The sequence below is a fragment of the Gadus chalcogrammus genome, unplaced genomic scaffold (genome assembly GCF_026213295.1).
Source record: "Gadus chalcogrammus isolate NIFS_2021 unplaced genomic scaffold, NIFS_Gcha_1.0 GACHA053, whole genome shotgun sequence".
Taxonomy (NCBI): Eukaryota; Metazoa; Chordata; class Actinopteri; order Gadiformes; family Gadidae; genus Gadus; species Gadus chalcogrammus.
This window is the reverse complement of record NW_026613488.1, coordinates 3,331-26,297: the sequence shown is the minus strand read 5'-3', so window position 1 is coordinate 26,297 and position 22,967 is coordinate 3,331. Positions and strand designations below refer to the sequence as shown.

General features: G+C 57.0%; 1 protein-coding gene across 1 annotated transcript; it reads right to left on the bottom strand.

Moving 5' to 3' along the window:
* Positions 1-493: 493 nt before the first annotated feature.
* On the bottom strand, positions 494-18,085 carry bcl9 (BCL9 transcription coactivator). Its single transcript, XM_056584972.1, has 8 exons — positions 17,939-18,085; positions 12,408-12,757; positions 10,140-10,247; positions 8,533-8,719; positions 7,422-7,518; positions 3,964-6,172; positions 2,504-2,776; positions 494-1,608 (listed from the first exon to the last, which is right to left on the bottom strand). Exons 1-8 carry the CDS (start codon positions 17,983-17,985, stop codon positions 536-538), a joined length of 4,344 nt encoding a protein of 1,447 aa, XP_056440947.1. The 5' UTR covers positions 17,986-18,085; the 3' UTR covers positions 494-535.
* Between the last annotated feature and the right edge of the window lie 4,882 nt (positions 18,086-22,967).

Sequence of the window (22,967 nt, the reverse complement as noted above, 5' to 3'; positions counted from 1 at the left end):
ACATACGTACCACACAAACACAGTCTCTGGCGCGCACACACCCACACACTCACAGGAATATACTGTACAGAAACCGTCCGAACTGTGGAGGGAGAGACGAGATGGAGTTCCACTGAATCTTCACGAAGCACAAGTCGTCTTTACTCCGTTCTCCGGTGACCGCTTTCAGGACTTTTTTTTATTTGTAAAAGTAGACATATACTGTGGCGTCTCCACGGCGACGTGTAGTTAGGCGGATCCTCTTTGACGGCGCTTTCATAAGTCCCATAATCAAAAAACACCAGAAAGTTCTTTTTTTTTTTAGCGAAATCGATGCACAACAATCCATACATTCTGAAGTTCATGAGCCCAAAACGAAAAGTCCTTGTGGCCAAAAGTACTCCACAGCGCCCCCCGCCCTGTGGCCCCTGGAGCCGGGGCCCCCAGGACGCGCCGGGACCTGCTCCTCCAGGGTCTAGAGTCCCTCACCCCCCCCCCACGACCGCTCCCCCTCCTCCATGCTCGTGGAACGTCCCGGGACGTCCTCGGAGCGCGGTCAGAACATGCCGGGCCCCGGGCTGAAGCCCATGTCCATGTCCATGCCCCGGGGCCTCATCTGGCCCATCATCATCGTCTGCTGCGGGGGCCCGCCCATCCCCTGCAGCGACATCATCATGTTGGGCGAGCCCCCGGGCCCCGGGTGGGCCATCTGCCTCCCCTGCATCATCCCGCCGGGCCCCCCGGGGGACATCATGCCCCCGGGGCCCCCCGGCGACATCATCCGGTGCTGGGGCCCCATCATGCCCTGACCCATGAACCCCGGGGGCCGCATGGGGTTGTGGCCCCCCGGGTTCCCCATGGCCATGTCTTGGGGGCCCATCCCCCCGCCGGGGCCCCCCGGCATGCCGCCCATCCCCTGCATGGGCATGCCCATCCTGGGGGGCCCCTCGCCCATCATGCCCTGCATGGGGAAGCCGGAGGGGTGTGGCTGCTTGCCCCCCGGGTCGCCCCCCCCCCGGGGGAAGTAGGACAGAGTCTGGCTGGGCTTCTCCGACGGGATGATCCGGGACAGGTCGAACTCCGGGATCCCCGAGGCCCCCGGCCGCATCACCTCGTGGAGGTCCGCGTCACTGAAGCCCCCCTGCATCCCGCCGAACTCCGGGCCCCCGGACGGGTTGGGCTTGCACATGCCGCCGCCGCCGTCGCCCCCGTGGGACATGTTGCCCATGCGGCCCCCCATGGGGCCGCCCTCGCCCTGGAAGCCCATGGGGTGGCCGGGGAAGCCCTGGGGCCCGGGGCCGTTGTGGGGGGAGAAGGGCCCCTGCTGGGAGGGGGACTGGGTCAGCGGGTAGCCCTGGCCCCGGTGGGGGTACCCCATGCGGCCCTGCGCCATCATCTGTCCGGGGCCCATGCCGGGGTCCTGGCCGTGGGACACCATCATGCCGTGGGGCATCATGCCGGGGCCCATGTTGGGGCCCGCGTTGGGGGAGGGCATCTGGGGGGCCATCCCGTGGGACAGGGGCTGGGAGCCCATGGGGGTCATGCCCAGCGGGCTGAGGGCCGGCATGGGCCCCGAGTTGTTGGGGCCCATCATGCGAGGGTTGCCCTGGTGATGGTTCATCCCCATCCCTACGGCAACGGGAGGAGGAAGAGGACGGATCGTTAGTGGGTTGGAAGTGGTGCTCAGCGTACTAAAGGATCGTTAAACGTTTCTGCACGAGGCCGGTTATCTAGACACTGACTTATCCTACATCATCATTCATACATTTAGCTTTGAATCCAAAGCAACATACGATAAGTCCATTTGTGGAGAGAAACAACAATATATCGCTGTCCTCACAGTGAGGATGTTCATAGAACCAAGTGCCAAGCACTAACCATCACTAGTTAACCCATTCCCCGTATACAACAGAGATAGCTAGGATAAGATGATACAGCAAGCAAGAAGAGGGATATAGATCTATATCCATCCATCCATCCATCCATCCATCCATCCATCCATCCATCTATCCATCCATCTATCTATCTATCTCCAGGTGTTTCGAGATCAATCCCCTGTAGATCTAGATCTATATAAATATCTAGAGGTTAATCTCTAGATCTATCTATACAATGACGTTATCTCGACTACGTGTCAACATTTCTGACCCTAACCATAACTTGAGATCTGTCCATTATCAGGACTCTGGATCATTGATCCCAGATTGGGGATTAATCTGACTGAGGCTGAGGCCCCGGTCTGGGCCCCAGTCGAGGCCCCGGTCTGGGCCCCGGTCGAGGCCCCGGTCTGGCCCCTGGTCTGGCCCCTGGTCTGGCCCCTGGTCTGGCCCCTGGTCTGGCCCCTGGTCTAGGCCCCCGGTCTGGCCCCTGGTCTAGGCCCCCGGTCTGGCCCCTGGTCTGGCCCCTGGTCTGGCCCCTGGTCTAGGCCCCTGGTCTGGCCCCCGGTCTGGCCCCCGGTCTGACCCCCGGTCTGGCCCCCGGTCTGGCCCCCGGTCTAACCCTAACCCTAACCCCCGGTCCTCACCGTTGTTGTTCATGGAGGGCAGGTTGGGCGAGCGCGCGGGCGGCGAGTCGTCGTCGGAGCTGGCCACCGTCTTGATGGCGTCGTGGTACAGCGGCGTGGAGCTCGGCATGGCGAACTTGGACATGCGGGACATCATGATGGACAGCGGGTTCTGGGACAGCGTGGGCTCGGGGGGGATGGTGTAGGGGCTGCCCGAGGGCACGTTGCCCGGGTGGGACATGGGGCCCGAGGGGGCCCCCGAGGAGGGGGGGGCGGAGGGGGGCCCGTTGCCACCTGGAGAGGAACACAAAAAGATAAACAGAGTTGGGTTAAGTTAAGTTAGGTTCAGTTAAGTTAAGTATGAAGGAAGGTCTATGTCTCCGTAGTCTCCGGACGCCGTCCTGCCTCGCGCTCAACCGGCTCTAACTAGTTCTAGCTCTACAATACCGGGCTCAGACACCGCACCACTCGACCAATCCTGTCCCAACCTGATACCCACCGACCTGTGGGGCGTATCGCCATGGGAACTAATATTTAAATGTATGCTGGAACCCGACGAGAGCATCATAACCAAAAATGTAATTAAAAAAATAAATAAACACAACTGCAACAGGAAGCAGAACAGATCAACAGATTACAGATCAATCATAGCTCACTCAGCTGTCAGTTCCTGTGTTTGACCACAGGGGGGCGCCACTGGACTGCGTTGATCAGCCCCTGCCACTAGAACGCGGTGTGTTTGATGAACGATGCATCAAATTGCTATGAAGAGAACCATTGTAATCCTAGATTCCGGAAACGAGACCTTATAAGGCTTTGCTTTAATTAGCATGTCGTGGTAAAAGCGGCTGGCCTGGTGTGAGTTCGCTCTGTGCATTGATCCTGGATTCATTGTCAAACTGCAGCCTTCTTCTAACAGAGGTTAGCGTAAAGTGAACGTCAAGACACCTAGCCGTGCTGTATCTAATGACCTGCTCACACCAGGTACTTCTAATGTTCATTAACACATTCATATGATTATTGTGTTTTGCCTAAATTGTGTTGCTGGATTGAATGCGTTGTAGGCAAGAATGATAGTTCAGTATCAAAAGAAGTAAAAGGCACCAATTAGTAGAATAAGTTGACCGCTGAGACGCAGATACATGTCAGTCCAGAAAGTAGATCCGGAGACGGATTCAGAGCCCTATCACTACCACTGAGCATTGATTCGTTCACAAGCAGGGGAGGGGCCTACCTACTGAAGGGGACCGGACAACAGGAAGGGGAGGGGCCTACCTACTGAAGGGAACCGGACAACAGGAAGGGGAGGGGCCTACCTACTGAAGGGTACCGGACAACAGGAAGGGGAGGGGCCTACGTACTGAAGGGTACCGGACAACAGGAAGGGGAGGCGGCCTAAGTACTGAAGTGGACTGGACTACAGGAAGGGGAGGGGCCTACGTACTGAAGGGTACTGGACAACAGGAAGGGGAGGGGCCTACCTTGCTCCATGTTGCCCATCATGTTGGGCGAGGTGATGTTGAGGGGGGGCTTGCCCCCCTGCGGCGGGACCCCCGGACTCTGCATGGGGGGCTTGGGGGACGAGGCCCACCCCGGGGAGGGGTTGGGGAGAGACGGGGACCTCATGTGCACCGGGGAGGCCCCGGCGGAGCCCATCATGGAGTGGGGGGACTTCATGGGCCCCGAGCTCTGGGGGCCGCCCGTGGGCGGGGCGTTGGGCCCCGGGGGGCCGGACAGCATGCCGGCCAGCTGGGACGCCGTCTGGGGGGACTTGAGGTTCCCGGAGGGGGAGCCCATCATGGGGGACTGGACCTGCCGCAGGGGGGGGGACTTGAGGGGGTTGATGCTGGGGGAGTTGCCCCCCCCCGCCTGGACGTTGAGGTCAGCCGGCTTGCGGCCCCTCTGGCCGGGCCCGGGCCCCCCCCCCGGGGGGAGGTGGTTCAGCCGCCCGTTGCCGCTGGCGGGGCCCCCGGGCCGGTGCTCGGGGCCGAAGGGACCCTGCTCCCCGTGGGGGCCCCTCATGCCCCCAGGGCCCCCCGGGAAGGGCCGCCCCGGGCCCATGGGGAAGTCTCCCGGCTGGCCCTGGTCCGGGAACGGAGGCCCCTGCATGGGCCGGCCTTGGGGGCCCATGTTCTCCATGGGGGGCCCCCCGCCCGCCCTCATCCTCATCATCTCGTCGGGGCTCATGTTCATGGGCGGCTCCCCGCGCAGTTTGGACGGGTGCATGTGGGGCCCCGGGCCCCCGCCCATGCCGAACTCGGGCCCCATCTCGCGGCCCCCCATGCCCTGCAGCCGGGCGGAGGGGCTCATGGGCCCGTCCCCCGGCATGCGGGGGAACATGCCCATGGCCCCGGGCTCCATGCCCCCCCGCTGGTGACCCATCATGCGCTGCATGTCCATCATCATGCCGGGCGGGAGGCCCTTGTCCCCGGGGCCCCCCCCGCCGGGGCCCCCCCCGCCGGGGCCCATCCCCTGGTGGAACATGGCCTCCTGCACCGCCTGGGGGTTGGGGAAGCGCTCGCCCCGCCCCCCGGGGCCCCCGAACATCCCTCCAGGGCCCCCGGGGAAGCCCCTGGGGTCCCCCATCCTGGGGTCCCCCATGCGGGGGGGCATGTCGTCGGGCCAGCCCATGCCGGGCCGCGGGGGCCCGTCCATGTCCGGGTTCATCATGCCCTGGAAGCCCGGCATGCGCTGCATGTGCTGGGGCATGCCGCGGGGCCCGGGGCCCATGCGCTCCTGGTAGTGCTCCGGGGGCCCCCCGGGGCCCCCCCACATCTCCCCGGGGCCCATCTGGTAGGGCGGCGGGGGCCCGCGCATCATGGCCCGGGGGCCGTGGGGGTGCATCATCATGTCGGGCGGCAGCGGGCGGTGCTGCATCTCCTGCTTCCTCTTCTTCTCCTCGTAGAACTCCTGCTGCAGCTTCAGCCAGGCCACCTGCTCCGGGGTCATCTGGTCCCCGTCCCCGCAGCCGCCCGGGCCCCCCATGTGGGGGCCCATGTCGTCCTGCGGGAAGGGCGGCATCTCCCGGGGGCCGTGCGGCGGTCCGAAGGGCGGGCCCTGGGGCCGGGGCCCGCCGGGGGGCCCCAGGCTCTGGGACTGGGCCATCATGGCCTGCAGCGGGCCCTGCTCCGGCCGGCGGGGCCCGCCGTCGGGGCCGCCCTCGTGGGGGCCCCCGTGGCACTGCGGGGGCCCGGGCGGCGGGGCGTCGCGGTCGTCGGGGAACAGCATGCGCTGGATGTCGCGCAGCGTCTGCAGCGAGCGCTGCCGGTGCTCCAGCTGCTCCTGGGACAGCCCGTCCGTGTTGGCCTCCATGTTCAGCAGCTCCTGGGCCAGCTGCTGCTGCTGCTGCTGCTGCTGGGGGGTCAGGCCCGCGCTGCCCTGGCCCCCCGCCGCCGGCCCCCCGTCGCCCTGCTGGGGGCCGCCGTGGCCCCCGCCGCCCTCCGGCTGGCCCCCGGGGGGCTGGTCGCCGGGGGCCGAGGGGTGACCGGGGCTGTTGCCGGGGAGGTGCTTAGGCTCCATGCCCCCCGAGGAGGAGCCCTCCTGGGCCTGGACCCCGGACTGGGCCCCCTGGTTGGAGGTCTGGGGCGGGCCGGAGTCCGTCATGCCGGGCTTGGGTCCGGGCTGGTGGGGGGGGTCCTGGTGGGACTGGGGCTGCCCCGGGGGCTTGGACTCATTCCGGAGGGCGTTGTTCTGTCGGAGCGAGGGGAGTGCGTTAGTATCGATGCTCCCACACCGAGTTTTCCTTCCCAATACCCATTCCTGAACTTGAGTATCGGCCGATACCAAATATATACCGATACAGCATCAAGCCTGTGTACCAGTCCCTCCAGAAAAACGTGATTATGCGAACGCAGAAATCAACGCATAATCAAAAATAACCAATTTCCGCGCAAAATATGCGGGGCTTGCATGATTTCATAATCCCCGCATTTTCGTTGCAAAAAAGTCACAAATATCTTAGCAGAAAGTTGAAAATGTTACGTCACACAAGAGCAGCCATTTCCCCCTGTTGCCATGGGAATGTTATGAAGTGATGTAATTACGCGACGTGAACGTCATCGAAAAGCTGCATTTTTTTCGCAAGTTCCGGCAATTTTTGCAAGTTCCCGCAATTTCATCGCATAAAATTGCATAAATATGCTGCATAATTCATTGCATTTTTTAAGAAAACGTGCTGCATAATCAAGGATTTTCGGACGCAACAATCACAAAAAAACACCGCATTTTTCTGGAGGGACTGGTTAACTACTGACAGCTCTTAGTGCTCATTGAAGGGTTCTCTTAGGACGACAGCAATGGCGGTGGACTGACTGTCGACCATTTACATTAATAATCTATAATTCTAATACATTTGTATTCTTGTAGTTAAGCGTCCATGAATCCGTGTTTCTCCGACTTCCCACCTCCGAGCGTTAACAATCTCAGCCTAACACCGTAGTGTAGGGACGCCGTAGTGTAGGGACGCCGTAGTGTAGGGACGCGGTAGTGTAGGGACGCGGTAGTGTAGGGACGCCGTAGTGTAGGGACGCCGTAGTGTAGGGACACCGTAGTGTAGGGACACCGTAGTGTAGGGACACCGTAGTGTAGGGACACCGTAGTGTAGGGACACCGTAGTGTAGGGACGCGGTAGTGTAGGGACGCGGTAGTGTAGGGACACCGTAGTGTAGGGACACCGTGGTGTAGGGACACCGTAGTGTAGGGACGTCGTAGTGTAGGGACGTTCTCTGGGTACTAAATGAACCAACTGATCATACCGGATCGGAGCATAGACTTGCGTACTCGCCGATACCCGATTTAAGGCAGTAACGGAGGAAGTTCCCATTCTAGTTTCGGTATCGTAATAACTCTGGGTTTTAAATCATCATATACATTTCAGCGTGTGTGTGCGTGCGTGCGTGCGTGCGTGCGTGCGTGCGTGCGTGCGTGCGGTGATGTTTACCAGGAGGAGGTGGGCCTTCTCCTTGTTGTTGGAGATGTTCTTCATGTGGAAGCTGATGATGTTTTCTGTGTGACCGGTCAGAACCGCATCGGCCGCCCTGAGGAGGAGACGCAAGACGGTCAGATATCTGTCACAAGGCACAGTGTGTGTGTGTGTGTGTGTGTGTGTGTGTGTGTGTGTGTGTGTGTGTGTGTGTGTGTGTGTGTGTGTGTGTGTGTGTGTGTGTGTGTGTGTGTGTGTGTGTGTGTGTGTGTGTGTGTGTGTGTGTGTGTGTGTGTGTGTGTGTGTGTGTGTGAAGCAGTGAGGCAGAATGGGTTCTGATGAGTCCCTGAAGGGGGGGCCAAGGTCAGCAGAGTAAACAAACCCTGTCACACACCAGACGCACAGAGTCACCCAGCACTCTGATCTTTAATTGTAATCGCTCACCGTGCGCTCGCTCTCTCTCTCAGACCCACAAACGGGCCAATGGGGGAGAGAGAAGCGGCAGCATGTACTGCCACATCCCCGCTCTACCTTGGGCGGCGTGTGGCTCAGGAGGTAGAGCGGGGCGACTGGTAACCGGAGGGTTGCTAGTTCGATCCCTGGCTCCTCCTAGCCGAGTGTGGAGGTGTCCCTGAGCGAGACGCCTCACCCTGACTGCTCCAGACCAGCTGGCTGTCGCCCTGCGGGGGTGACTCCGCCGTCGGTGGGTGAATGTGTGCATGAATGGGTGAATGTGAGGCAATATTGTACAGCATTTTGAGTGGCCACTGGTTAGAAAAGCGCTGTAAAATCGCAGTCCATTTACTGAGCGTGAAGAACAACAAAGAACGATTGGACAGCGAAGACCCAGATTAACCATGTTAGGCCTGAGCTGGTCAGCCCTGAGCGTTGGAAGAGTCCTCGGAAAAGCCCAAATCCAGCTCTAAATAAACAGAGGTGCAGGGCTGAGCTTCTCTGTCGGCCACTGAGCCGTCGTTATGGGCCGAGGAGATGGGTCGGTACGGTGAGGTGGTGGAACAGGGATGTGGGGGTGAAGGGTCGGGTACGGTGAGGTGGTGGAACAGGGATGTGGGGGTGAAGGGATGACCATTCAGCCGTTCAAACCAACCCAACGCCGACAGATGCTTACTTGTTGGCCATCTCGGTGGTGAAGACGTAGACGACCTTTGACCCCGCCTTCTGGCCGCTGCTGGGCTCCGTCACGGAGACCTGACCCCCCAGTGCATTGTGGGAAGGTGTGGAGGCGCGGCTGAGCCCGGCGTTGGAGGTCGAGTGGGAGATGGCGTCCTGTGGCTTCACGTCGCCAGAGTTACAGTCTGAAGGGGGACAAGGAGAGGGCAGGGTTAGCATCGCACAGCTGGCTCTCCTAGCACGCCGGCTAGCACAGAGCAGCTAGGATCAGCCAGTTCTCCTAGCACACCGGCTAGCACAGAGCAGCTAGCATCAGCCAGCTCTCCTAGCACACCGGCTAGCACAGAGCAGCTAGCATCAGCCCTGTTCTCCTAGCACGCCGGCTAGCATAGAGCAGCTAACATCAGCCAGTTCTCCTAGCACACTGGCTAGCACAGAGCAGCTAGCATCAGCCAGTTATCCTAGCACGCCGGCTAGCACAGAGCAGCTAGCATCAGCCAGTTCTCCTAGCACGCCGGCTAGCACAGAGCAGCTAGCATCAGCCAGTTCTCCTAGCACGCCGGCTAGCACAGAGCAGCTAGCATCAGCCAGTTCTCCTAGCACGCCGGCTAGCATAGAGCAGCTAACATCAGCCAGTTCTCCTAGCACACCGGCTAGCACAGAGCAGCTAGCATCAGCCAGTTATCCTAGCACGCCAGCTAGCACAGAGCAGCTAGCATCAGCCAGTTCTCCTAGCACGCCGGCTAGCACAGAGCAGCTAGCATCAGCCAGTTCTCCTAGCACGCCGGCTAGCACAGAGCAGCTAGCATCAGCCAGTTCTCCTAGCACGCCGGCTAGCACAGAGCAGCTAGCATCAGCCAGTTACCCTAGCACGCTGGCTAGCACAGAGCAACCAGCATGCATGCTCAGATACACGCCAGCATGCAATTAAGTACATATCAAACACACACTGGGAAACACACCAGTGATGAAACCAGTCCGTTTGTTGACAGATCTCAAATCAGATCCTAATTCTGGACACTGATTATTCTACCATTAGATGACTTCTGTTGATCGGAATATATAAAATAAATGCTTTCAGTTTTCTTTGCTTCTCTTCTCATTCTGATATTCTGGTATTTGTATTATCGTATCATGTATTTGTATTAGATATTTATATCATGTATTTATGTATTTGTATCAAGTATTTATGTATTTGTATCAAGTATTTATGTTTTTGTATTGTGTATTGGTAATATATTATGGATTGTGAGAGAACAAGACTTAGACCGTGAGAGAACAAGACCTAGAAATGCCCTTATGCCCATAACCATAACCTTCTGAATAAGCGTGAAACGCTCTGCGTGTTTCGGACCAATCAGGACATCCCTTCCCTGATTGGCTGGTAGACTCCCCCCAGCCGTCCGTCCGGCGCCCCGTGCCCCCAGAACCAGACCGAGGTGCTTGAGGGCATCGGCTCAGCGCTGGGGGAGCCCAGGGAGGAGCGGGCGGTGCTCTGACTCATCAGAGTCCAGACCCTACCCGCTGGGCCCTCCCTCCTCCCGAGGCTCCGATCCCCACCGCGCTCCACAGGTCCTCCCAGAGGAGAGGAGGAGCGCTACTCACTGAAGAAGCCTTTGTCGTCCTCGTCGCTCTCCCCCCCGGAGCACCAGTCCGCCCCGCTGTAGGGCTGCCGCCTCTCCGCCACGCACATACGCTTCACCCTGCTGCTGTCTGGGGGCCGGAGAGCAGGGAGACAGTCAGACAGTCAGAGAGTACAGTCAGACAGTCAGGGAGACAGTCAGACACAGCCAGAGAGTACAGTCAGACAGTCAGGGAGACAGTCAGACACAGTCAGACACAGCCAGGGAGTACAGTCAGACAGTCAGACACAGCCAGGGAGACAGTCAGACAGTTGGGGAGACAGTCAGACACAGTCAGAGAGTACAGTCAGACAGTCGGGGAGTACAGTCAGACACAGTCAGAGAGTACAGTCAGACAGTCAGGGAGTACAGTCAGACAGTCAGAGAGTACAGTCAGGCAGTCAGAGAGTACAGTCAGACAGTCAGAGAGTACAGTCAGACACAGCCAGGGAGACAGTCAGACACAGTCAGAGAGTACAGTCAGACACAGTCAGAGAGTACAGTCAGACACAGCCAGAGAGTACAGTCAGACACAGTCAGACACAGAGTCAGAGAGTACAGTCAGACACAGCCAGGGAGACAGTCAGACACAGAGTGTACAGTCAGACACAGCCAGGGAGTACAGTCAGAGAGTACAGTCAGAGAGTACAGTCAGACACAGCCAGAGAGTACAGTCAGACACAGTCAGAGAGTACAGTCAGACACAGTCAGAGAGTACAGTCAGACACAGTCAGGGAGACAGTCAGAGAGCAGAGAACGTATTCATCAACAGCTCAGCCTCCTCGTACAACGAGCCACTTGCAAAAACCCTTCCGCTAATTGACCCGACACACACGCGCACACACACACACACACGCACAAATGCACTGAGCAATTAGCAGAGGAATTATTTGTCTGTCAATTAGCGAAACACATTTAAAAAAATCAAGGACAAATGTCAATAAAGTGACGTTGTGCTGACACTAATTATTGTTTAATTGGCTGGATAATGGAACCCAGGCCTCGGTGGTAGGTCTCTCCTGAGTGCAGCACACAAACGTTAGGCTAAGTCAGCATGGAACCTCGTTCTTTAGATTCTGCTCAATGGAAATGAACAATCTGAGGGGTGAACAGCTGCGTGGTTTATCATGATTTGTTTGTGTTGTTATTTAAATGTTGGCTTCACTTCTGCTACTCAGCCAATCAAAGTTTAGTGGCTCCTTTCCATTTAAATGCATAAGAAATCTTAACAAAAGCTTTAATCAACATCATACTTCTGATGGAAACATGACAATAGTAATAATTTGATATCGGTTTTCAGTAGAACCCATTTCAGAGTTGCCACCTTTACATCGTAATATCGATATCATATCAAATATCATATCTGATCTATCTATGAACCCCCTCCGGTCACACGCAGAGACTCAAACCAAGACCTCGTCAGCAGAGGAGGTCTCCCCACTGAGGAGGTCTCCCCAGTAGAGGTCTCCCCACTGAGGAGGTCTCCCCACTGAGGAGGTCTACCCAGTAGAGGTCTCCCCACTGAGGAGGTCTCCCCACTGAGGAGGTCTCCCCAGTAGAGGTCTCCCCACTGAGGAGGTCTCCCCACTGAGGAGGTCTCCCCAGTAGAGGTCTCCCCACTGAGGAGGTCTCCCCACTGAGGAGGTCTCCCCAGTCGAGGAGGTCTCCCCCCTAGAGGAGGTCTCCCCACTGAGGAGGTCTCCCCAGTAGAGGTCTCCCCACTGAGGAGGTCTCCCCACTGAGGAGGTCTACCCAGTAGAGGTCTCCCCACTGAGGAGGTCTCCCCACTGAGGAGGTCTCCCCAGTAGAGGTCTCCCCACTGAGGAGGTCTCCCCACTGAGGAGGTCTCCCCAGTAGAGGTCTCCCCACTGAGGAGGTCTCCCCACTGAGGAGGTCTCCCCAGTCGAGGAGGTCTCCCCCCTAGAGGAGGTCTCCCCACTGAGGAGGTCTCCCCAGTAGAGGTCTCCCCACTGAGGAGGTCTCCCCAGTAGAGGTCTCCCCAGTAGAGGTCTCCCCACTGAGGAGGTCTCCCCACTGAGGAGGTCTCCCCAGTCGAGGAGGTCTCCCCAGTCGAGGAGGTCTCCCCAGTCGAGGAGGTCTCCCCCCTAGAGGAGGTCTCCCCCCTAGAGGAGGTCTCCCCAGTCGAGGAGGTCTCCCCACTGAGGAGGTCTCCCCAGTCGAGGAGGTCTCCCCCCTAGAGGAGGTCTCCCCCCCTAGAGGAGGTCTCCGGTCCCACCAGCTCCTCACTCACCCTTCTCCTCTCCGGTGGGCGGTCCCGTCTCCGGCAGCTCGTACGACTCCACCGACGTGCTTCTTTCCCGCTTCACCTTGACCTTGGAGCCGGGGCCGGAGGTCAGGCCCTGGCCGTTCTTCATCCCCATGCCCCCGGCCACGCCCCCGGCCACGCCCCCGGCCACGCCCCCGGCCACGCCCCCGGCCCCCTTGGCCCCCAGGGACTTTGGGTCCGAGGGGGAGGGCTGCGATTGGCCGCCCGCACTTCCTGGCTTCCCCTGGTTGGGCGGTTTAGAGTCCATCTGGCCGGCAGTGGAGGGGGACATGACAGGGGGGGAGCGCACCATGGCCTCCGTCTTGGGTTTAGGGCTGGAGGGGGGACAGGGGGGGGGGACAGTGTTATCATCACACAGTGGAACGGTCCGGCCCATTGCCATGTGTAGTCAAATCGAGGGGTGGTAAACATATAGATTCATGTGGGCTCCGGGATTCATTGATTCCCCAGTGGTTGTATCGTCAGGTGGACTGCAAATTTACTTTCAAGAAATTTTCAAGCCAGAAACGTAAACATTATGATAATGGGAACGGTAATGGTACAGTCCTACAGGGGGCGTTGTAGCGTGCTCACTGTTGATGTGCATCTTTTTTGTATTCTTGTTTGGATCTTTCATAATGAACAACTGGCAACAACTTGCCAACCACAGAAAAGGTTAAACCCAAAAATTCACCAAATATCCAATCCCAACTTCTACAGGATCCCAACTTCTACAGCTACGCGACCGATACCGATTGGTCCTGAGCCGCTCGTCGTTCCATCGCATCGCGAGGAACCCGCCGGAACCCGTTTCTCGAACAATCCACCTTCAATAACCAACGACGGCTCTGCTTGTGTCTGTTTCAGCGTCCCGTCCTGCTCCTCCACACCACAAGGGGTCAACACAGAGCAACACGCCGCCTCAGGCCAGGAGAGTAGCCCCCCGCAGCCTGCTGACGGCCTCAGGCCAGGAGAGAGCCCCCCGCAGCCTGCTGACGGCCTCAGGCCAGGAGAGAGCCCCCCGCAGTCTGACCAGGAGAGAGGCCCTGCAGCCTGCTGACGGCCCTGGACCAGGAGAGAAGCCCCCCGCAGCCTGACCAGGAGAGAGGCCCTGCAGCCTGCTGACGGCCCTGGACCAGGAGAGAAGCCTTCCATTCCCAGGACACTGGGAACCCCACGCCACTGAGGACCACCACCACCTCCGCCCTCGGTGACTGGAGTTCAAACTGTCGTGTGATAAAGTAGGATGACGACCGCGTCGTGCAGACCTCAAACAACATCTCCCGTAGCTACAATAAGAACACAGAAAAGGAAACTCATGCACCAAAATGGAAAAAGACTCTCAGAGCTGAACAAGTGTCACCAGCAAAATATGTAATGTCTAAAAAACAAAACATGACAGTTTCATGTAATTTATTTAATGGACAAACTGAGAGAATGCCCAGCGTTCAGCTAGCGTGTTCCCCCTGAACAGGAGAGCTGGCCCACTAAGCATCCTCCTCTGATCTCTAAACTTTCCCCAGACTCCACGGGTGTGTTCAGCACCACTTGAACACAATGAGAGGGAGGGAGAGAGAGAGGGAGAGAGAGAGGGAGAGAGAGAGAGAAGGAAACTGGGCGAAGAGGACAGATAGGATGCGATGGCTGTGAAGGCTGTGAAAGGATCGTTGTGGGATCCAGGAAGGTGAATTCTGCCCTAAATCTCAAAATGTAAAGCCCGGTTCACACGAATCCAACGCACCAGCGTGCACACACACACACACACACACACACACACACACACACACACACACACACACACACACACACACACACACACACACACACACACACACACACACACACACACACACACACACACACACACACACACCTGCGCTGGCAGAGCCAACAGCTGTTTCCAGAGGTTCCCGGCCGGTGAGTCAGCGGGCAGAAGAACCTCCAACCTCCACGTCCTCTGAGCCTCAGGCCCACAGAGGGAGCACCCGGCCGGAGGCCTTCTCAGACAGACCCTAGACCGGGACTAACCCTAGACCGGGACTAACCCTAGACCCCAGACTAACCCTAGGCCGGGACTAACCCGAGACCGGGACTAACCCTAGACCGGGACCAACCCTAGACCCCAGACTAACCCTAGGCCGGGACTAACCCTAGACCGGGACTAACCCTAGACCCCAGACTAACCCTAGACCCCAGACTAACCCTAGACCGGGACTAACCCTAGACCCCAGACTAACCCTAGACCGGGACTAACCCTAGACCCCAGACTAACCCTAGACCGGGACTAACCCTAGACCCCAGACTAACCCTAGACCGGGACTAACCCTAGGCCGGGACTAACCCTAGACCGGGACTAACCCTAGACCCCAGACTAACCCTAGACCCCAGACTAACCCTAGACCCCAGACTAACCCTAGACCGGGACTAACCCTAGACCGGGACTAACCCTAGACCCCAGACTAACCCTAGACCGGGACTAACCCTAGACCCCAGACTAACCCTAGACCGGGACTAACCCTAGGCCGGGACTAACCCTAGACCCCAGACTAACCCTAGACCCCAGACTAACCCTAGACCGGGACTAACCCTAGACCCCAGACTAACCCTAGACTAACCCTAGACCCCAGACTAACCCTAGACCCCAGACTAACCCTAGACCCCAGACTAACCCAAGACCGGGGCCCCCAAGACTAACCCCAGACCGGGGCCCCCCAGACTAACCCCAGACCGGGGCCCCCCAGACTAACCCCAGACCGGGGGCCCCCAGACTAACCCCAGACCGGGGGCCCCCAGACTAACCCCAGACCGGGGGCCCCCAGACTAACCCCAGACCGGGGCCCCCCCAGACTAACCCCAGACCGGGGGGCCCCAGACTAACCCCAGGCTCCCCCTGAGCCAGGCTCCAGGCTCAACAGCTGATCAGAGAGCTCCAGCAGTGGCGCGGTGCCCACTGGAGCACGCAGCGTCGAGATAACGTTTCACTACCGGCGGAGCAAACCCACAGAGGCGCTGTGTGCTGCGTGTGCGTGCGTGCGTGTACGTGTTCCCATTGATGGGGAGGCCCATAGACTGATTTACTCCTGTTCATCGTTCCTCCCGGTGAAACTCAAGCCAACAAGCATCTCAATACAGCACATCGCCAACACAATGCTCGTCTGTTTCCAACACATGCATCTGCAGAAACCCAACAACACACAGCAACACGTATCTATACCGCCAACACAACACGTATCTATACCGCCAACACAACACGTATCTATACCGCCAACACAACACGTATCTATACCGCCAACACAACACGTATCTATACCGCCAACACAACACGTATCTATACCGCCAACACAACACGTATCTATACCGCCAACACAACACGTATCTATACCGCCAACACGTATCTATACCTCCAACACAACACGTATCTATACCGCCAACACAACACGTATCTATACCGCCAACACAACACGTATCTATACCGCCAACACAACACGTATCTATACCGCCAACACAACACGTATCTATACCGCCAACACAACACGTATCTATACCGCCAACACAACACGTATCTATACCGCCAACACAACACGTATCTATACCACCAACACAACACGTATCTATACCGCCAACACAACACGTATCTATACCACCAACACAACACGTATCTATACCGCCAACACAACACGTATCTATACCGCCAACACGTATCTATACCGCCAACACAACACGTATCTATACCTCCAACACGTATCTATACCGCCAACACAACACGTATCTATACCGCCAACACAACACGTATCTATACCGCCAACACAACACGTATCTATACCGCCAACACAACACGTATCTATACCGCTAACGCAACACGTATCTATACCACCAACACAACACGTATCTATACCTCCAACACAACACGTATCTATACCTCCAACACAACACGTATCTATACCGCCAACACAACACGTATCTATACCGCTAACACAACACGTATCTATACCGCCAACACAACACGCATCTATACCGCCAACACAACACGCATCTATACCGCCAACACAACACGTATCTATACCGCCAACACAACACGTATCTATACCGCCAACACAACACGTATCTATACCGCCAACACAACACGTATCTATACCGCCAACACAACACGTATCTATACCGCCAACACAACACATATCTATACCGCCAACACAACACATATCTATACCTCCAACACAACACGTATCTATACCTCCAACACAACACGTATCTATACCGCCAACACAACACGTATCTATACCTCCAACACAACACGTATCTATACCACCAACACAACACGTATCTATACCACCAACACGTATCTATACCTCCAACACAACACGTATCTATACCACCAACGCAACACGTATCTATACCGCCAACACAACACGTATCTATACCGCCAACACAACACGTATCTATACCACCAACACGTATCTATACCGCCAACACAACACGTATCTATACCGCCAACACAACACGTATCTATACCTCCAACACAACACGTATCTATACCGCCAACACAACACGTATCTATACCACCAACACAACACGTATCTATACCTCCAACACAACACGTATCTATACCACCAACACAACACGTATCTATACCACCAACACAACACGTATCTATACCTCCAACACAACACGTATCTATACCTCCAACACAACACGTATCTATACCACCAACACAACACGTATCTATACCACCAACACGTATCTATACCTCCAACACAACACGTATCTATACCGCCAACACATATCTACCGCTAATACATTTCTATATCCAACACAACACGTATCTGCCTGCAGCACAACCAAACACACATCTGTTTGCAAGATAACACAACATTACCCACATGCTTGAACCGACGACACCTGGCTACACCAAACACACACCTTCACCCAACCCACACACCAACCCCCCTCCACACAGTGGGGGTCTGTCTGTCTGTCTGTCTGTCTGTCTGTCTGTCTGTCTGTCTGTCTGTCTGTCTGTCTGTCTGTCTGTCTGTCTGTCTGTCTGTCTGTTGTCAGCCTGTCTGTCAGCCTGTCTGTCAGCCTGTCTGTCAGCCTGTCTGTCAGCCTGTCTGTCTGTCCTTCAGCCTGTCTGACTGTTGGCAGTCTGTCTGTCACCCTGTCTGTCCCTCAGCCTGTCCGTCTGTCAGCCTGCCTGCCTGCCTGCCTGTCTCTCTGTCAGCCTGTCTCTCTGTCAGCCTGTCTGTCAGCCCGTCTGTCAGCCTGTCTGTCTGTCTGTCTGTCTGTCTGCCTGTCTGTCAGCCTGTCTGTCAGCCTGTCTGTCTGTCTGTCTGTCTGTCAGCCTGTCTGTCAGCCTGTCTGTCTGTCCTTCTGTCTATCTGTCAGCCTGTCTATCTGTCAGCCTGTCTGTCTGTCTGTCCTTCTGTCTATCTGTCCTTCTGTCTATCTGTCAGCCTGTCTGTCTGTCAGCCTGTCTGTCCTTCAGCCTGTCTGTCTGTCTGTCCTTCAGCCTGTCTCACCTCTGCGTGTTGGCCGTGGGGGAGTTCTTCAGCCGGCTGGCGTGCATGGACGGCGCTCCGAGGACCACCGAGCAGGGGGGGGTGATCAGCTGGTGGGGGCTGCCGGCGTGCGACAGCGGCGCCTTGGCCCGCACGTTCCGGGGCCCGGCGCCGGGCCCCCCCGCCCCGCCGGGCCCCCCCGCCCGGCGCCGGGCCCCCCCGCCCCGCCCGGGCCCCCCCGCCCGTCCTTGCCGTCCTCCCGCTCCTTCTTCCCCCGCTCCTTCTTGTTGAAGTGTGTCGCCGCTGCCCCGGCCGCCGCTGGCCGCTCCTCCTGCACCTCCAGCATCCTCTGGGGGGGGGGGGGCTCCTCTGGGGCCTCGCTGGGGGGGTGCGGGGGACGTGTGCGTGCGTCGGGAGCGTTTGTGCGTTTAAAAAAGATTAGAAAAAAGATCTCCGACTGGGATAAAAAAAAGACGGAGATTCTTCCGGGGTGCGGGGTCGGAGCGCTGGCTACGGTTCACAAGGGGGCTCTCGAAGCCCTGGAGCGCTCTGTGGAGAGAGAGACACAGGGGGGGGTCCGTTAACACACACACAGTCTGGAGGAGCCCTGCTACCCCCTGTAAGGGTGTGTGTGTGTGTGTGTGTGTGTGTGTGTGTGTGTGTGTGTGTGTGTGTGTTTTAGGAGCGCAGCCCAGCCAGTCAGATTATATTGTCATCCTGAAAATATTTAGGAGAGCCTCCAACACTCCAGCGGGGTAACTGGCTCCAGAGCTCCCGTCGGGAGGGGGGGGGAGGAAGGGGAGGGAGGGGAGGGGAGGGAGGGGTAGGACAGGGGGGAGGAGAGAGGGGAGAGGGAAGACGGGTGAGGGAGGGGAGAGGGGGAGGATGGCTGAGGGGGAGGGGAGAGGGGAGAGGGGAGAGAGGAGACGGGAGAGGGGAGGGGGAGGGGGAGGGGAGAGGGGAGAGGGGAGACGGGAGAGGGGAGAGGGGAGGGGGGAGGGGGGGAGGGAGGGGGGAGGCCTAACTTCTTCCACAGCAGCAGCAGAACTGCGCGGGAACAGAGCAGCTAGCTCCGGTCTGAACAAGGCTAGCAGACGCCGCTCTGAAGCTTCTGAAGAATACCCATAAAGTTTGGGCTAGTCAGACTAACTCAGAGACTACTCAGACTACTCATCTAACTAGTAATGTTACCCGTTATGTTATTTCACATGTATAAAGTATAAATATAGCTATTTGTACATATATGTTGTTCATATTTTGTGGTTGACTTGCAGGCAAAAAGAAATTCTGGTTTCCATTCCTCATGACGTTCAGCATACTGACCAATGAGACCAGATCAAACCAGATACTGACCAATCAAACAGATACTGACCGGATCAAACCAGATACTGACCGGATCAAACCAGATGGGGAGCAGATCAAACCAGATCAATCCAGATACTGACCAGATCAAACCAGATAATGACCAGATTAAACCAGATCCAACCAGATACAGACCGGATCAAACCAGATCAGCGGTTGTTGTGACGCTGAACGGCTCTAGACGCATTCAGAGAGCAGACCAGAAACGAACGAGGCAGTGATAACGAGCCAATCCACTTCATCACACAGAACACCAGAGAACACCACAGAGCAACGTTCTCTGGATGACAGCTGTGAGAGATGATCCGCTCGGCAGAACTCCTCAGCAGAGCTTCCTGCTCAGACCAGTCGGTCCAACGGGGTGCTCTGACGTCCCAGTGGGGTTGAGTATCCCCAGGGGTCCCCCTGGATCACCAGGGGGTCACGCTGTGACCGCCTCCTACCCCCACAGACCGCCTCCCCTGGCAGAGAGACGGTAAACACAGCGTCAACACATCCAGATCCCCGCGGAGGAGTGAACTCCCACTGGGGGCCGTCTGAACAGGACAGAACCCGTTCCCAAGCCGGCTTCATTCATCACATTCATCTCCTAATGAGAGATAATTTGCATGCACATTTTCCTGACGAGCGATTAATCACATCCAATGTTAAGCGACACCTCACATCCGGGTGTAGGGGATCAACGCTCCGCTCTCACAGCCCGGGTTTGGGATCAGGGCCAAAGTATACAAGATCACCCAGACCTCAAGCTTTCGGTGGTGAGACTTTGTGAAATATCTAACTTTAGGGCTGGGCTCCACACTATCGGACATCGTCGGTAACACTTTGACATCAAGACTTTGTGAAAGTGAATTATTACAACAGGACAGTGATGGTGCGACCATAGGAATAAATATTACAGCAATTTCATATAGAAGTGGATGAGAGAAGCCAGAAGCGGTTAACGGAGATCTGTGGCGTTACAAAGAACGACTTGGCCTCGGTGAGTCACACTTTAGTCACCCTCGTTCTGAACAAAAGCCTTCCCCATGGCGTGCAGACGGTGAGGAACCTTCTCCACACTCTCCCAGACGCCCTCCTGCAGTCAGGAGGTAACAGACCCTCCTGGTCCTACTGGAGGAGGGGAGATCCTGGCCGTGGAAACACGGACGCTCTGCCGACCCCACGCAGCAGTCAGTGAGCAGCTGACCAGCTCCTGAACCTCCTCTGGAATCAACCGGGCCGTGTCTCGCTGCCGACCCCACGCAGCAGTCAGTGAGCAGCTGACCAGCTCCTCTCCTCTGGAATCAACCGGGCCGTGTCTCACTAGACGGTCTGCTGGCCGCACGCTCTCCAGGAGAGCCATGGAGACTACAGACGGTCCGATACCATTTTTTCCTACCCGATACCGATTCCTGAACTTCAGTATCGGCCGATACCGAGTGTGTTCCGGTAAAGTGTCTAGCTACTAATAGCACTTGTTCTTATTGAAGGGTTCTCTTCCAATGACGGCATGTATAATTTTTGTTATTTCAGAACTAGATCATTCAAATGTATAATCTATAATTATAATACATTTGTATTCTTGTAGTTAAGCGTGAGTGTCCATGTGTTTCCGACTGAGGAGCCGAACACATGTAGGTCAGAGATGACGCGTTTCCCATTCCGACTTTCCACCTCTCTGACCGTTAACAAACGCAGCGCAAGACCGTCGTGTATGTGATGCTCTCTGCCTGTGTAGTAAATGAGTCACGTGATGGCATCGGATCAGCGCATAGACTCGCCGATACCCGATACGGCCCAGAATGCAGCATCGGACTCTAATGAAGACCTGCAGCGTCAGAGACCCACACTCAGACACTCACAGACACACGACCGCGTCTCAGGGCTGCTCGCAGACACACAAACAGGACACACACACACAGACACACTCACAGACCAACAAACAGGACACACTCACAGACACACTCACAGACACACTCACAGACACACTCACAGACACACAAACAGGACACACTCACAGACACACTCACAGACACACTCACACTCACAGACACACTCACAGACACACTCACAGACACACTCAATCGCAGCGTCTCAGGGCTGCTCCCCACTCAACAACACCAGCACCTGTCAGTCAGCGGGCCGTGGCTCACATGCTAACGAGTCCCTAATTGGGGAGTTTACGTGCGTCGCTGTCACAGCCGTCACCGCGCCCGGTCCCCGCGCCACGCGGCGTCTCCGTCGGAGCGCCGGGCTGTCCATCACGCCGCCGCCAGGCAGCCAGGCCGACTAATGGGCGGGAAACCGCCGTAATGAGGCCTTGAAAATACCGGCGCTCTTTTCTTGATGGCTGAGATATAAAAATGGGTTTTTGCGTTCGAAGGAAGGGGCTGAATAAAGTTCAATTCAATTAGATTCGGGTTCCCCGACGTGGGTGGCACTAGCGGAGGGGAATTCATCCCTCCCGCTGGAGCTTACGCACAGACGTGGTCGAGCGGTCGAGTACCCCTCGTACCAGGGGAGAGAGCCCCACACTGGGGGGGGGGGTCGGGGTCGTAGACAGGGAGCGCTGTCCTTGACACCGACGGAACCACAGCGGTCTGAAGGCTCCATCTCTGTGCCGGATGAACCGCAGTACATCAGCGCAGGCATTGGCTGTATCAAAATACATCGACTCACACTGACATAGATGCGCGCGCACACACACACACACACACACACACACACACCCAACCCTCTCCCCCCTCCTGCTGTTGGCTGTGAAGGGCCCGCTGATGTTTTAGCCTTATTTATGCAAATCCTATTTTGCAGCTCAGCCACAGACATATTACTCCCTCTCTCTATCCCTACCCCTCTCTCACTCTCTCTCTCTCTCTCTCTCTCCCTCCCTCTCTCTCTCCCTTCCCCTCTCTCACTCTCTCTCTCTGTCCATCTCTCTGTAAATCTAACGCTCTGTCCCCAACCCTCCCTCCCCCTCTCTCACCCCCTCTCTCCCTCTCTCTCCCTCCCCCTCTCTCACTCTCTCTCTCTGTCCATCTCTCTGTAAATCTAACGCTCTGTCCCCAACCCTCCCTCCCCCTCTCTCACCCCCTCTCTCTCTCTCTCTCTCTCTCCCTCTCTCTCTCCCCCTCTCTCTCTCTCTCTCTCCCTCCCTCTCTCTCTCCCCCTCTCTCTCTCTCTCTCCCCCTCTCTCTCCCTCTCTCTCTCTTCTCTGTGCGGTTTGCTCGCCCCCACTCCCTCTGGCTCGTCTGCCCAGTCTCCATCTCCAGAAGATTCTTTAAGCCTGTATATATTTTAAGGCGATATCAGAAACACAATTTTCCACGTCTCCCCACACTGTTCTGGGGGTAGCGGGCAGTCCCAGAACGCAGTCAGAGAACGCAGAACGCCCCTCTGTCGCCCCAAACAGGTCGTGAACCGGTTCCGACTCCACAGAGGTACCCCACAAGGGTCTCTGTGGCAGCGCTGGAACCCCAACTCAAACAGAACGGTTGCCTCCGTCCGACCCCTTTTGCAGAAAAGTTGCATCAATTCGAAACAATCCAAGACCACAGCCAACGACACAGTGGCGTGATCGATCTGCGCTTGCACGAGATGCAATAAGTCTCCTTAACATCGGGTGGCGCTAGTTCGCCCCTCCCTCACGCAACACTGACTCGTTGGATCAGCCGGGAGAACCGGTAACCGGGAACCTCACCCGACCGGT